The 14,768-nt window shown below is 41.4% G+C and overlaps 2 protein-coding genes across 5 annotated transcripts; both read left to right on the top strand.

The window, feature by feature from the left end:
* The first annotated feature begins 642 nt into the window (after positions 1-642).
* Positions 643-4,315, top strand: LOC112295219 (short-chain dehydrogenase TIC 32 B, chloroplastic). Its single transcript, XM_090244270.1, has 8 exons — positions 643-968; positions 1,251-1,449; positions 1,619-1,698; positions 1,877-2,030; positions 2,291-2,369; positions 2,601-2,691; positions 2,884-2,930; positions 3,081-4,315. The coding sequence occupies exons 1-8, from the start codon at positions 797-799 to the stop codon at positions 3,255-3,257; spliced, it is 999 nt and encodes a 332-aa protein (XP_090100396.1). The 5' UTR covers positions 643-796; the 3' UTR covers positions 3,258-4,315.
* Positions 4,316-7,864: 3,549 nt separating this feature from the next.
* Positions 7,865-12,083, top strand: LOC112295532 (NAP1-related protein 2). 4 transcript variants are annotated; one of them, XM_024547271.3, is made up of 11 exons: positions 7,865-8,156; positions 8,322-8,444; positions 9,199-9,321; positions 9,479-9,529; positions 9,702-9,773; positions 9,918-10,031; positions 10,221-10,285; positions 10,508-10,568; positions 10,876-10,953; positions 11,179-11,235; positions 11,376-12,083. In XM_024547271.3, exons 2-11 carry the CDS (start codon positions 8,334-8,336, stop codon positions 11,436-11,438), a joined length of 795 nt encoding a protein of 264 aa, XP_024403039.1. In that variant the 5' UTR covers positions 7,865-8,156; positions 8,322-8,333; the 3' UTR covers positions 11,439-12,083. The 4 variants fall into 4 exon arrangements, with proteins under 4 accessions (XP_024403039.1, XP_024403041.1, XP_090100367.1 ...); XM_024547273.3 differs by having other exon boundaries at positions 10,897-10,953; XM_090244241.1 differs by having other exon boundaries at positions 8,077-8,211; positions 10,897-10,953.
* The last annotated feature ends 2,685 nt before the right edge of the window (positions 12,084-14,768 follow it).

Genomic DNA, 14,768 nt, shown 5'->3' on the forward strand with positions numbered 1-14,768 from the left:
GAGAATGGTGGTCTTACTCTCTATTGAGGCCTGATATAAAGTAGAGGATATAATGGGGTCCAGAGATCCTCCACGACACACATCCTTCGCAAAGTGACACCTAACTCCTTGGAGATCTCAACTATGCTGGTGAGAACATTCGTTTTCCTCTTAATTTTCTTCAATTTTTTTTTATATACCTGTAGTTTCTAGGATTCTTGGAACTTCACTGTTTGTCCAATTCTCATGTTTGCAGCCCCTGATAATTGTTCAATGGAATTAGTTTCGTAGAGGAGGAATATGATTTTTTTGAAACCAAGTCAAACGAAATCCAAACATACAAACTTAAAATGTGTGTCAGTTCAAAACTATGTATCACATCCTAGGAGGATTGATAGACGCCGCGCTGCCGCTTGGCCTGTCAAGGTGGCAACGCACGGTGGAGACACCCTCATGCTGGCGTTACTTTTCCATGCACACATTTCCACGTGACATCTTCTTCAACGTCTTGTGTCTGAATAATTACTTCGCTTCCCTTCTCCCGTCGCCACAAACCAATCCAGCACAATTGCACCTTCTTCATTGCACGCGTACTCAGGAGTCATTCGTCAAGCCTATGCTGTTGCTGCGGGAGTGTCCGAGGTAAGTTTCGCGGTTGGATGAGCAAATGAATAAGTTCAGACTCAGACCCTGTTTGTCAAATGAGGTTGAACTGGTATCTGAGCATCAGGAAGGGAGATAGACCTATGGCTTGGCAGGGTGCATGCTCGAATGATTGAAAATGTTCGATTGACGAGTGAAGTGTGGTTTCTTCGGCATGTTAGTTGAGCTATTGTCGCTGCAAGGGAGCTCAGACCTTCAAAAAATGGGCCAGTCCATTGGAACGTTGTTCGGGGGCAATTTGAACGTGCTCGGATTGGGTAACAGCATCACAGCCGACGAGGTCACCAAGAATCTCAACCTCGAGGATTATACAGCAATTGTTACGGGTATGCGTTTCTGCAATTCTGATGCATTTGCTGCGTTTTCTTGCTTGTTGAAATTGGCATGGAAATGAAAGTCGCTGAGGAAAGCTCGTAATCCGGTGCAGCTCATTGAAGCATTTCATGGCCTAAAAGTTTTCTTATCGAACACGTTGAATCTTCTGTAATGCGGCCCTTTCACCACTGTATTTAGCAAGTTTGTATTTTCATACGAGTGTGAAAGATACTGGGTTTTTCTGACAATGGGTTATGGCTTTGCGGGATGGGTCATGGCTTCTGTGCATGCAGGTGGTTCTTCTGGTCTGGGAAGGGAGTGTGCCAGGGTATTAGCCAAGCGCGGTGCCCATGTGGTGCTTGCTGCAAGGAGAGCAGATGTGCTCCTGGATGTCAAATCCCTCATTATCGCAGAGACTCCGACTGCACGCGTGGAGTGCATGCCTCTCAACTTGACAGACATGAAGTCCGTTCGCAGTTTCTCGGAGGAATAGAAGAAGAAAAAGCTGCCACTTAATATTCTTGTGTAAGCTCCCATATCCATCTCAGGATTTCCCAGTGGTTGTGCAACGCAGTGTGCATGTGACATGGAGCTATGTCGTGGATTAAGAGATTGCAGGTACAGATGATTGACACCTTGATGTGATTTTGACATTAATAAGCAACAATGGGGGAATCTTTGCGAAGCAATTCACTCCTACGGACGACGGCATCGAGGTTATGTGGGCTACGCACGTCCTTGGTACGAGTTCACTAGGGGCTTTGACTGTCTACTAGGTCATGCTGTTATGCAATAATATCAGAATAAATTTGAATCCTGTGTTTTCGTTTTTGAATTCATTCTAATTTTACAACCACAATATGAGATGCAGAAGAGAGTCAGAATGAAAACTGTGTAACGGATATTGCTTATTTTGCAGGTCATTATGCGCTTACAATGATGCTCATGGATAAGCTAAAAGACACAGCCGCAGAAAGTGGTATTGAAGGGCGGATAATGTTTACGGGATCTGAAGCTCATCGCATCACCTATGAGGGTGGCATAAATTTTGAAGCCTTGACAAACCCAAACCTGTAAGTTTCATTCTTCAAGGATTTGTAGATTGCAATTTTATAGTTCCGATTAAAATGTGTTGTAGAATGTGGATAAATGATTTGGAATAGAATTGATATGCATGTTGTCATAACATAATTTTCGTTCCAGTAGCTTCATCACATATACAACGGTGCTTTATACTCGTCAAAATATTGGATCTTTGAGTGAAGTGTAGGGTTTCTTAGTCTTTCATGACGCTACAATACACTTGCTTGACCAAATATCTTTGAAAAATTAGGTACTCGGCATACCAGGCATACGGACAATCGAAAGTTGGCGACATTCTTCTGTCAAGAATGATAGGACAACAGTTGAAGGTTTCTTCAACTTACTCTACTTTTGAGTTCACGAAAAGCGTATGACATTGATTTTATTCTGTTCAGTTCTACTGTTTCTGATCCACAGTATGTCAATGAGAGTTACTACTTGATTCTATACAAGATTCTACCCTATTAACGAGGATTTAACTTTGTGTGAATCTAGAATCTCTTCTATGATGTGAATTTCTTCCTATGGAAAGAAGTACTGAAATAGTTCGATTTCTGCAGAGGGAAGGCGTGAATGTGGTCGCTAATTCAGGCCACCCAGGAGCAGTGAAGACTGCACTTGGTCAGAATTTCTTTGAGAAGGGTACCACAGGTAAGAATTCCCTCACAACGAGTCTTTTGCCAGCTGAGTATAAAATTGCTTCCAGCAAGAATATTAGAGAATTCTGTACGCCGAATAACACGTTGACTACTTAATTGATGTGGAGCGTAGAATGTGCACAATACCTCAAGTAAAACTTGAATTCAGAGCTTGACAAGACACGGTCTTGGTTGGGTGTTGCAGAGGTGGGTTCCAATGTGTCAAAGCCATTCATTAAATCCGCGAATGAGGTGAATCTCCAGCCCTACTTATCGCTGATTTGTGAAACTGATATTATTTAAAACAGCAGCATTTCAACACCCAAAAAATGTACATCTTCAGATCACATTTCTTTCTTACTTCTGTATAGCTTAACCAGTAAGGCGGGGTTGATGATACAGGGAGCTGCGAATCTCTTGTATGTTGCGACAAGCCCAGAGTTGAAGGGTGTATCAGGGAAGTATTTCTCTGATCGGAAGGAGATCCAGCCAAGCTCGTATGCTAGTGACGATGCGCTTGGCGAAAAAGCCATTCAGTACTGTGAGCAATTCATGAATTCCAAACTGGCTGCCAAGTAGGCTTAGTCTGCTGTCATGCATCGCTGTTGATTGCATGATCCCTGCTGCGTTTGCGACAAGTTTGTGTTAAAAAATAACCTCCTAGTGCAAAGAGCGTGGATTTTAGATGAACTGTTAACAACTGTGAATTATGTGATATACAATGAAGTTCAGCTGTGCTCGTTGGAATAAAATGCATTGTGTGTTCTACATGTACAGTGAATTATGAATGGGGTTCTCGAAAATGACTAATCAGAATTATAAAAAATGATTCGCTTTCAAGTGATCTAAAAATATCAACAAGCTATGAGAATGACCTTTCAATAATATCATCCACCTGAAATGTAAAACATAGAGAATTTTCACTACATAATCATCCATTTTGAAAAACCCATAATTTATGATGGTAAAAAAATGTACAGTCACAACGGCCACAAATCTCCATCAAGCTGAGTGATTATTCAAAGCAGAATGACGGGTATTAAAAGCAAGGTGGGCGCGGACATATTGACGACACTGATAACATTACTCACAGGTGTTTCGGAGCGCAGGAGGAATTAGGGCTAGGAACCTCCCGACCTTCCTGAACAGCCAATCCACGCAAATCGCCGCGTCCGTTTTCTCTGCACGCAACTTGGTGTGTGTGCAGGATTCAGGAGCGAGAAAAATGAATAGATATACAGTGCAGCTAGTCAAGCATGCTTTCCCTCCAAAGTATGCACATTTTCGTCTCGCTGCTGCATAGCATATCCTTCCAGAGAGCCTGCGAACTGGTTTAGCGAGCCTGCAGTCTGAAAGCGAAGTGTAGGGCCTAGGATGGATTTGTCTAACGCAGAAAAGATTTCGCATTCTGAGAGCAGTGTAGTACACATATTTGTGAGATCCTTGACTATCTGCGACGCTTGTAGCTGAGACAACACTCCGATCAAATTAGATGTCGAGCTTGGACTGTAGGTAGATTTCCTTCTCTAGCAACACAACTCTTGCAATCGCGAAATGCATCAGCCTGGTGTAGATCAAGAACATTGTTGCAAATCAAATAATTGATGAGTTTTGTCTCCGGCACGGGTTCGCCAAAAGCGCTTGAGGGTCTGACAGACAGACTTATCCTTGACACTCTTCCATTCTTACACTCCTTTCCAAGAGCACATTTTATGTGTGATCCAGCAATCGTCTGTAAATGCTTGTGTCATTCTCTTTATTAAGAGTTTAGATGAAGAGATCGATTACAATGTTGATAGAGAATTTTGTTTTAAATTTGTAAACAATCTACTATGGATAAATATTTGTGTGTATATATATATATATATATATATATATATATGCTAGTGAAAATCCGTGCCAATGGCCACAGAAAGCTAAAACAAAAGTTTAATTTGTAATTACTAAGTTAAAAATTGACTACTCCTAAAGTATTGTTGACCAATAAAAGAAAAAAAGAAGAAGGATATATGCATTATAATGGAAATAGTTCTTACTTTAATTAGAAAATATAATTTTTATTTATTACAACAACTTAAATAAATTAATTAAAAGAACTTTGAGATAAATTGCATTTACAATGATGTTTTTTTCTTCATTATTTTCAAGATATAGGATTTTTATCTTATTTAGAGAAGTTCATTGTGAAATAGATATATAGTAGAAACATCTATCATTGGGTACAAAAAAATGATCTTGTATTCTTATGCATTCTTGCATATATCCAAATTCCTATGAGTTCTTGTAAGTTTCCTAAGTTCCTATGGATTCTCATATGTTATTTTTGCATTCCATGAGTTCTCATTCGTTTCCAAATTTCAAAAGATTCTTATAAGTTTTTGAAGTTTCTATGAGCTTCTATATATTTTTGTGTATTTTTTTAAGTTCCAAATAATGCTTGTACATTTTGCATTTCTTCCATGCTTAAAAATATATATATTTGAAGTAGAAAAGAATCAATTCTAAATCCAAATTTCCTAGAGCTTATGTTACAATCAATTGACCAAGTTTAGGATACATAAAGATTTCCTAGCATTGTAAGATATATACTTTGAACAATTAATGATTTTTTCAATTTTAAAAATGACCAAAATTCCATTGCAATTGTCAACTAGGCCTTTATAAACAAAACATTGCACTTAAAAGAAATTTCCTATTTAAGCCAAATTTCTTTGCAAATAATACTCAACATTTTATTTGGTATTAATTTTGTATTATAGAAATAATAAACAAATAACAATTCTTATTTTTGCTATCTACTTGCTCATTGGAGTTGTCTTATTAATATATGTATTCCATATTCATGTCAGGTTGCACTTTACCATCTCAATTGAGATTGGTAGCAATTCATCAAGAATTATCATGATGTTGGAAATGTTCACAATCTTCTGGTACATCACAATCTATAAGGTAAATTTACATGGGTTTTGTAAGCTAGAGGAGATAGGCATTTGAATCCTTTATATGCACACAATATTGAACTTATTCAAGAGATCCTCAACTTAAAAACATATACAGTCAATAAGTCCTTAGCTTCAATACATATGATGTATCATATACCATAATTTGACAACATCAACGTATCATAGTAATATAAAATAATTATATCAAAACAAATTTTGTTCAAACCATGAAAACCATAACCATTTGTAATTTACCATAGCCTTAGATTTTAGAGTAATATAACCTTAGAAAGTTGGAGGTATCCTCTTCTTTGAACTAATTCTATTGCCCAAAAGGTGCTTCTTGTCATATTTGAATATGCACTAAGTTGCATATTTTATTAAGATGAAACAATTTTGCTTGTACTTATCTACATCTTAATTCTTTAAGACATCTACAAAAAAATTCTCCAAAGAATTATCTTTATATATCCAAAAGTCCATTGAATTCATCTACTAAAGAAGCATCACATATTTATAATTTTTCATCTCTAAGTAGAAAGTTTCTTGCCATGGCACATCTTACAAAACAAATAAGCACACTCAAGAGCAACACAAGATTATACAACATCATTGTAGCAGATGATTATACAACATCATTGTGGTTGTTTCATTGTTGAGAAGATTATCAATTTGCTATATCCTAAGAGAAACTCAATGAAATGCAACTTTGTTCTTTGATTGCTATGCACACCTAATATATATAACTGCTTGGCCAAATGTTAGGCAAAACTTGAGATAAAAGAAGAATAGTAGCTATATTGAACAAACTTAAGTGGCTTATTCATCCTAACTTTTTTTATTACTAATAAATATCTTTACAATATAAATCTTGTACACTAGCTCTTAAAGCATTTCTTGCCACAAGAGCAAGATATGACATTGGAGCTTAAGAATAAATTTTTGTAGGAGAAGATATTTAAATTATTTTTTGTGAGCATCTCAATAAAACAACAAGTTCAAGTTGCTGCTCTTAGTGCAAGTTTGAATCTAGTCACTATACTCACTAAAGCTTGTATATTCTAATTTTAAATAAGCTACTTGAATATTCATAGTTTTTAATTTGGAGAATAGATCATTATTGTGTGTACTTGATTTTTGTAGCATTCTCTTCTTGCAAGAATAGTTTGACTCTCTTAAAAATTTCTCTTACTTGCAAGTGCATCTCCATAATACCCTACTATATCAATCTACAACTACCTTCACTCCAAACCATGACCAACTTTCTTAAGACCCACAGTACACTACTTTCTACTTCCTAAACCTACAAAATTATACCTCTTGCAACATTGCATTACTATTGCTGCACCACACCTTGATTGTAGCACATATAGCCTTCTCCATGAAGAAAAGTTATAAAAACCCATTTCAGTTTGGAAGATGAAGAAGTAGTTATTGGATCCCAACAACTTGATTCTTAAATATACTTAGGCCCAAACCACTTTGTGTTCTCCAAGTTCTTAGAATTTCCTTCTAAATAACTAATGCATCTTTGACTCTTTATCATATATCCAAAGTGTTTAATATAATAGATACATATGTATTTATATGCAAATCCATCCTTTGAAAAATACAAAGGAATAAGGTGATAACAAATAGCAATAATTCTTGGAATATAATCAAGTTAGTAATCTTTTAACCCCAAAGTAGTTTAACAACTTTCTGAAAAGAACAGATTGAGTTTTCTTTTGGATAAATGTTTCAACGTTTGACGAATTGCTGCACAGATAAGTGAGATTCCCTCGTCCTCCTACAAACTGGGAATTCAGGAGAAAGAATAGGACGAAACAGTAAACAAGGAGAGGACTGAGAACTACTCACTCACTCGGACTGGCTGACTGATCATGCTGCAGTGACTGACTAGGTGGACCTCACCCGTTCCCGCATTCATTCATTCATCCTTGGCTCATTTACCCTTCCTTCCGCCCACATCCGCATGTTTCATCGATATATTCCAAAAGACAAAAGAAGGGAGGGAGATGGGGCCAACTTCCAAGCGCACCCGAAGCAGCAAGCAAAAAGAACAGACAGGGAGGGAGAGCCAGGGCACTGGATGAAGACGAGCGAAGAGGGAGGAGAGAGGAAAGAGAGAGGAGAGCGACAGCACAATCGAAAGGAACGAAGAAAGAAAGAAAGAAGAGAGAGAAGAGAGAGACCGCCGTAGCGGGGGAGGGGGTTCTGTTCCATTCTGTTCCATGTTCCGACGGGTACTCGCGTCAGCAGCAGCGCAACCCAGCAGCACTACACCACACAGACACACACACACGCACACTGCAACGAAGAAAGGAAGGAAGGAAGGCGGACGCGATTTCGCAGCGCCTCTCGACGTCTCTCCTCGCCGGAAGGGGACTGCCTGACTACTCACTCACTCTCTCTGTCTCGGCATTTGCCTTGGACTGACTCTTTAACCCACCCCCACGCTCGCCCCGCACCCTCCTCCCTCCCGCCTCACCACAACACCCCCCCCCCCCCCCCCATCTCGTCTTCTTTTGGCTAGGTATTGCCCTCTCTCCCTCTCTACATTCCTCTCGCCCCTGCCACTGCTGCTGTTGGTGGGTTCTCGTGTCCCATCTTCCCCCGGTTGTTTCCCGGTCACGCTGTGCCTCAATGTGGCGCCTTTGATCATCTTCGCTGTAATTGCTTGCGTTGGGTCGGTGTGTAGGTGTTTGGCGGGATGGACAAGGGAAAGAGGGCCAAAGTGGAGGAGGAGGAGGGCTCCGAACTGGACGCCGAGTTGGTTCAGGCCATCGAGAAGTTGCAAGAAGTGCAGGACGAGCTTGAACGGGTGGGTGTGGATGTGTGTGTGTTTTCTTTCTTGCTTGCCTCCTCTGTTGTTGTTGTTGTTGTTGCTGCTGCTCTTGTTTATTATTTATTTTTTAGTGTTTTTTAATTTTTAATTTTTTTCCTCACTCCATTTCGTCCCCCACCACCAAGCAACATATCTTTTATGAGGTCGCTTCGGGGGATAGGAGTGGAGGATGGTGGTAGCGGTGGGGATTGGAGGTGCATGGCTGCACGAGGTGTTATTTGTGGCTACCTTCCGGGATGTCGCTTTTCGGTCAACTTGGGCACGGGGTGGGGTTTGGGGTTTAAGGGTACCGACGGGTTCGAAGTGGTGGAGCGCAACGGCTAGGGTAGGTTTTGGTGTGGGCGACGGAGAGGGAGGTTGGGATTGTCGTTGTTCGAAAAGTGCGGGTTTGTTCCGGTCGTTACAGGAGTTCGATGTCGGCGTAGGTTTGGCGGTGAGGTCTAGGCGCAGCTGTGGGTCGGGTGCACGGGGGCGTTGCAAAAGGGAGGTTTTTCGGGGGAATTTGTGGGCTGCGCACGAAGTTGTGTTGTCGCGACAGCGTAGTGCAGTATTGGGTGTGTGGTGGGGGTGGATGGACAAGCGTGCATGGAGGTGGCGATGGTGTGGGGCGTGAGATGGACGCGGAGGAATGGAAAGCTGGGATGGCAGGGCGTGTGATGTAGTCTCCCCCGACCGCAGTGCAGCAGGTAGTGTGTGAGGTAGCTGACGGTGCAGCGATTGGGGTTGGCAGGTGAACGAGGAGGCGAGCGACAAAGTGCTGGAGGTGGAGCAGTTTTACAACGAAATCCGACGCCCAGTGTACAGCAAGCGGAATGCCATCATCCACAACATTCCGGACTTCTGGTTGACTGCCGTACGGTCCCACTTCGCGCGCTTGTCCCCTGTTGTTGAAGGTTTTGGTAGTTCGTGCAGTATGGACATATGCGAATGGGTTGGTGGATTGGGCACGGATGGCATGGGCGGGGGTAATGGGGTGGGTATGAAGGGTTGATAGTGTTTGTGGCGTGCAGTTTCTGAGCCACCCAGTGCTGTGCGACCTCTTGACGGAGGACGATCAGAAGGTAAGGCTGGCACGCTCACTCTTGTGTACGCCTTGTTTGTGGGCGCTTTTTCAGTTGGGAGCATGAGTGTGCATTGGATGGGGCTGTGAATGGAACGGGGCGAGTGTGTGATTTTGGAAGCAAGGCGATGGAGTTCCGAGGGCTGATGGTGGGGTGTGTGCGTGCATGGCAGGTGTTCAAATACCTGGAATCGCTGGACGTGGAGGACTTCAAGGATGTGAAATCGGGCTACAGCATCAGCTTTGTGAGTGTCTTACCGAGATGACGAGAGCTTGTGCTGAGGACATGGTGGCGTTGAGATGGGGGTGTTGGGCATGGGTAGCTGTCGGTGAAGCGGGCGTCGGGGGGGGGGGACGTTATTGACTGGATGTGGATGGGTGCGGTGCAGAATTTTCGAACAAATCCTTACTTCGAGGATACGAAGTTGACGAAGGAGTTCAGGTTTTCGGATGACGGTTCGACGTCCGTGTCGGGCACCCAGCCGAAGTGGAAGGATGGAATGGTGAGGGTTAGGGGGTGCGAACGAGCGAGTTGTGTGGTGGTGGAGCGGATGATGTAGGGCGTGGTAGCAGAAGAGGGATGGTTGGTGGACGTGAGGCACAGCATAGGTGGCGGTGAGCGGGTGGGGTGGAAAGAAGTAGGTGTGTGGTTGTGGGTGGTGTGGCGTACTGAAGCGGTGTGTTTGTGGCAGAATCTGACGAACGGCGTGGTAGCTGAGAAAGAAGGGAACAAGAGGGGTCATCAAACGGAGGACAGGTATGAGCTCGAAGCATTGGGTGTTGTGGGTTGGCGTATGCCGATGGGTTGGTATTGTGGGTGTCGGCGGTCGTGAAATGTATGGTGGTCGGCATGTTCGAGGTTAGGGAAGTGTGAGGTGGAGTGTGTGCGTGAGAATGAGGTGGCGAGGGAGGGATTGCAATTAGTGGTGTTGTTGAGGTGGAGCGCGTTAATAAGAGGGGAAGCGGGAATGTTGTGCAGTTTCTTCAAGTGGTTCTCGGACACGCAGCAGAAGATATCCATAGAGGGGATACAAGACGAGGTGAGCATTTCTATGAAGCACGGAGTTTAGTGGGGGCGGAGGAGTTGATGATGTGAAGTAGGGTGGTGGGTGGTGACTCATGTTTGTGTGGCGTTGGATGTCGGAGTTGTGGAGGAAGCGCGGTGAAGCAGGTTCCCCTGTGAGAATTTTGTAGCAGGAGGGAGTGGGTTTGGGAGGAGTGGGAGGTGTTGGTTGCGGGGAGTGTAGGGGATGGGCGAAGGCAGTGGGTGGGTTTCGGGGTGGGGCATGGGTGACAAAGGTTGAGAAGGTGGTTGCAGTAAGTTGACATAAATGTTTGTCATATTAGGATGGTTGGTTGGGGCTGCAGGTTGCAGAGGTCATCAAGGATGATCTGTGGCCAAATCCGCTGAAGTACTTCAACAATGTAAGCATATATGTGTTTTGGTATTTTTCTTGTCTCTTTTGAAGCGCTGTGGTTTCTTGGGCAGTGATTGCGGTAGTAAGGACGCAAGGGCGTGTGCGTAGATGGGAAGGTTAGGGGTGGCGGGTGAAGCACTGTGGAGTGTGGCGGTTGTGTTGAATGCGAGGTTGTAAGGCGCGTGGAGAGCGTGTAGTGGCATGCATGCTGAGGCGGTGGGGGCTTGTGCAGGAGCAAGATGAAGAAGGGTTCGAGAGTGGGGATCAAGAAAGCGGGGACGATGACGCGGTAAAGCAACAGCACCAATGGTGGAGATGTTTGAGATAGAGTGATGTGCTTGTGGGGTGAGGGTCGGGGATGAGTGTGATGATGCGTGAGGATTGTGGCGGTGGTTGAGGGGAAGCGTGGATGGTGTGGTTGTGTGGCAGAGTAAGGGCGATGGCCTGGACGACGAGGATGACGAGGGCGACGAGGACGACGACGACGAGTAGATGCGGGGAGGAAGAAGGTGGAGGGAGCAAGTGTAATGGTATCTGATTTTTGTGGAGGGGCATGGATGGCAGTAGCTGATGAGGAAGAGGATGGTTCAGAGGCGGGTAGGTGCTTTGCGTTTTTTTGGAGAGAGCACTCGCTTGAGGACCGCGTGGGCAACATGCAACGTCGACGGGGTCCGAATTTTGGGGTGTGGTTGGTGGAAGAGGGGAGCGGGGGTGGTTGAGGAGCCGTTCTCCGTCCGTGTGGTTTAGTGGGAGGACACAGCTGTTGCTTATTTGATGATATTGGAGGAGTTCGTGAGTAGTAGGCAGGAGGGCAGTGTCAAGTAGTAGGAGCAGTTTGCGAGGCGCCGATTCGTCGTTGGTAGTTCGTGCCCACCGTTGGAGCTTGACGAGGCGTGGTGTCTGAGGAGCGTAATCCTGTGAATCGAATTGGGACAAGCCTCCGCGTACCCTGAGTTGTTTTCTGAGCGCCTCCCTGGATGCGAGGGCGCAGATATGAACGTGGGTTCGGAGCTGACAGAGGGTGGTGGATAGTCAGGAGGCTTGACGTGTAGGTGGTCGCTATTGCGGAATAAGGAAGTTTTGTTTTATTTTCTTTTTTTTTGAAAATTGAGTTTGTGTACTCGTGGTTGCACTGAAGCGAAGCGGTTGGGTTGGACGGTGTTAAGTACGGTTGTTGGATGTTTGGAGTTTTGAGGTTGAGAAGGGCGTGTTGAAAGGTGACGCGGGAGTGGAGAAGAGATAGGATGAGGGCGAGAACATGTTCTGTAGAAGTGACATGTGTTTGTGGAGGTGTGGGATAGAAGAGATTTGGTTGGGAGTATTGTGAGTGTATTTGTATGTGGTGTGAGGTCAAGAGGGGTGGAGTATGTGGTTGTATGTGTGGTATGGAGTGAAACAGGGAAGGGGAGGGGTGTGGAATGTTGATTATTGGCAGTATTGCAGTGCTTGTGTGCCAGTCGGGATTTAGATTGTTGAAGAGGTTGATTGTAGCCGAGTCGCTGGAATTGTCAGGTTATTTGTAATTCATTAATTATTCCATGGTCACCATCATATTTGGTTTAGCAAAGAGGAAATTTCAATTACATGTATCATCTGCTTCTACATTATTGGGGTTTTCAACATTTTTCTGAGATGCTTTTATAATATGAAAGCTAAATACATAATACATTTCTAAAATCTCTAGTTCTCTTATTATGGAACTCGTTTGCTTCTAGTTAATAATGTCATGTTTAGGATAAGGCCTCTAATGTTGCCTCTCAATCTTAAAGTTGTTGATATATTATTTAATCCTCTTATATTTTATGAAAGTATGTTCATCTTCATTTACATCAGTTGGATGGGTGGAGATAAAAACCCCAAGTCTCTTGCAATTGATCAAGTTGATGATTAGATCTTTGTTTTATTTGTTTTGTTTTTGTTTTTGTTTTTTTTTTTTCAAAGGGTTCTTCTATTGTATATGTTGGAAATTCCAGTTGAAGTTGATACCAAAGTTCTTTCATTTTTTCAATTAAAAAGCAATTCTGAATGAATCAAGATGAATGAATTGTTTGAATTAAAATTAAAAGATATTGAAGGATTATCCAGCTAATCTTGCAAAGACATGTATAGAATAGTATACATTTATTTTCCATCCTAAGATTGCCTTTATTGCATAAATTTCAATAGTCTATCATTCTATCTTAAGTATCAAGTTTGTTTAAGTGTGGAAGGAGTTAGTATTTGTCCTCTTTTTGTTTTTGCTGCTATGAACTTTGCCCTTATAATGTCAAGTGGAGGACCTTAATGAGAGATTGTCAACTTGTCAATGTTAGTTTATATTAATTCCAATCTACAATCTATGAAGGCATTGGTTGCACTTGTAGACATGAGTGAGAATTTATGTCTTGATCCTTGGCAATTTCAGTAGAGAAGTAGAGATTGGAAGATTCAAGTTGGATACTTTAGCTCTTCGATGTTATATTTGTAGATCCTTTTGGTCCTTCATTATTAAGACATAGGATTTGTATTGGCAAGTAATACATTCTTGATTTATATGTTGGTTGTTAGTAGGTGGTATTATGGCAAGACTCCTTTTACAAGTTTGATTATTGTTGAATTTTTTTTTGTTTACAAGTGTAGAAGTACAATTTTTTTGGCAAAGACATAGTTCCACCTATTTATTAATCCTAGGGTGAAGAATAAACATAGTTGTTGTAAATAGATGACAAAGAAAAAAGACAAAGGGTCAAATTTAATTGTAATAATAATATTATTTATATTTTGGATATTTCAATACAAGACTTGTTTTAGTATTTTAATCAAGAAAAGGCCAAATTTCTTGTTGTATTGTAATACTAAATGATAATAGATCAATCTTTTGTAATGACCTACTATAGAAGTTCTAGCACCATCATAACTTATAAAAAACACAAGTCTTATGGCATAAGCGGCTTTAGCAAGAATATTGCTATTGTTGATCAGCTCTCTAGATTACAAGTGAAGATATTGGCATACAACATCTAAGTAATTTACAACTTAAATAAGAGCAAGTTATCTTATCAAATTATGCTAAATTGGACTATCTTCTAATATCAAATAGAAGGATTTAAAAATGATGAGACTTGGTTTACCTTGACATTTAGAACCAAAGCAAATAAATTTAACAAATTAAACCCACTTATCATTGGCAACACCAATAAGGCACACTACTTCCAAAAAAAAACTAACATCTTAGCTTTTATTATTGCCACAACCAAAAGGCTTGGATAATTGACTTAATTGTTTTTGCAAATAGTTTAAAAGCTTCAACAATAAAATTTCGGCATTCGATTTTTATATGTCATGAACATACATACTAATATTAATAATTACTTATATGAAAGTAATTAGATAGAAGTAAATAGGAGCAAGTAAATGTAATAATATCTCATAGAAAAGTTTCTTACAAGCTTTATAGATGCAAATTTGACTTTTCAAATATTGATAGGTCATTGATAAGTTTAAAACTTCACTAATGAGTTAGCCATGTATTACATGTGTTGTCCACTTGCTAAAAAAATTGATTACATGTCACACATATTAGTCACTTGTTGTACAAGTTGGCAATGTGGCGTATATACTAAAAACTTACCTTACAAGTTAGATATGCATCTTGCAAATTGAATACATCTTGAATGATCTATAGAATGTCACCATGTAGCTTTGTAGTTATATAATATATATATGGAGGCAAGAATAAATCCTTTCTCATTCTTGTCAATGTTTTTTTTTTTTTTTTTTTTTTTTTTTTTTTAACTTTGTTCAAAGAATCTTGAATTTTCTTATATTTAAAAATAGCCATTT

Source organism: Physcomitrium patens, chromosome 18 (assembly GCF_059467195.1).
Source record: "Physcomitrium patens ecotype Gransden chromosome 18, ASM5946719v1, whole genome shotgun sequence".
Classification (NCBI taxonomy): Eukaryota; Viridiplantae; Streptophyta; class Bryopsida; order Funariales; family Funariaceae; genus Physcomitrium; species Physcomitrium patens.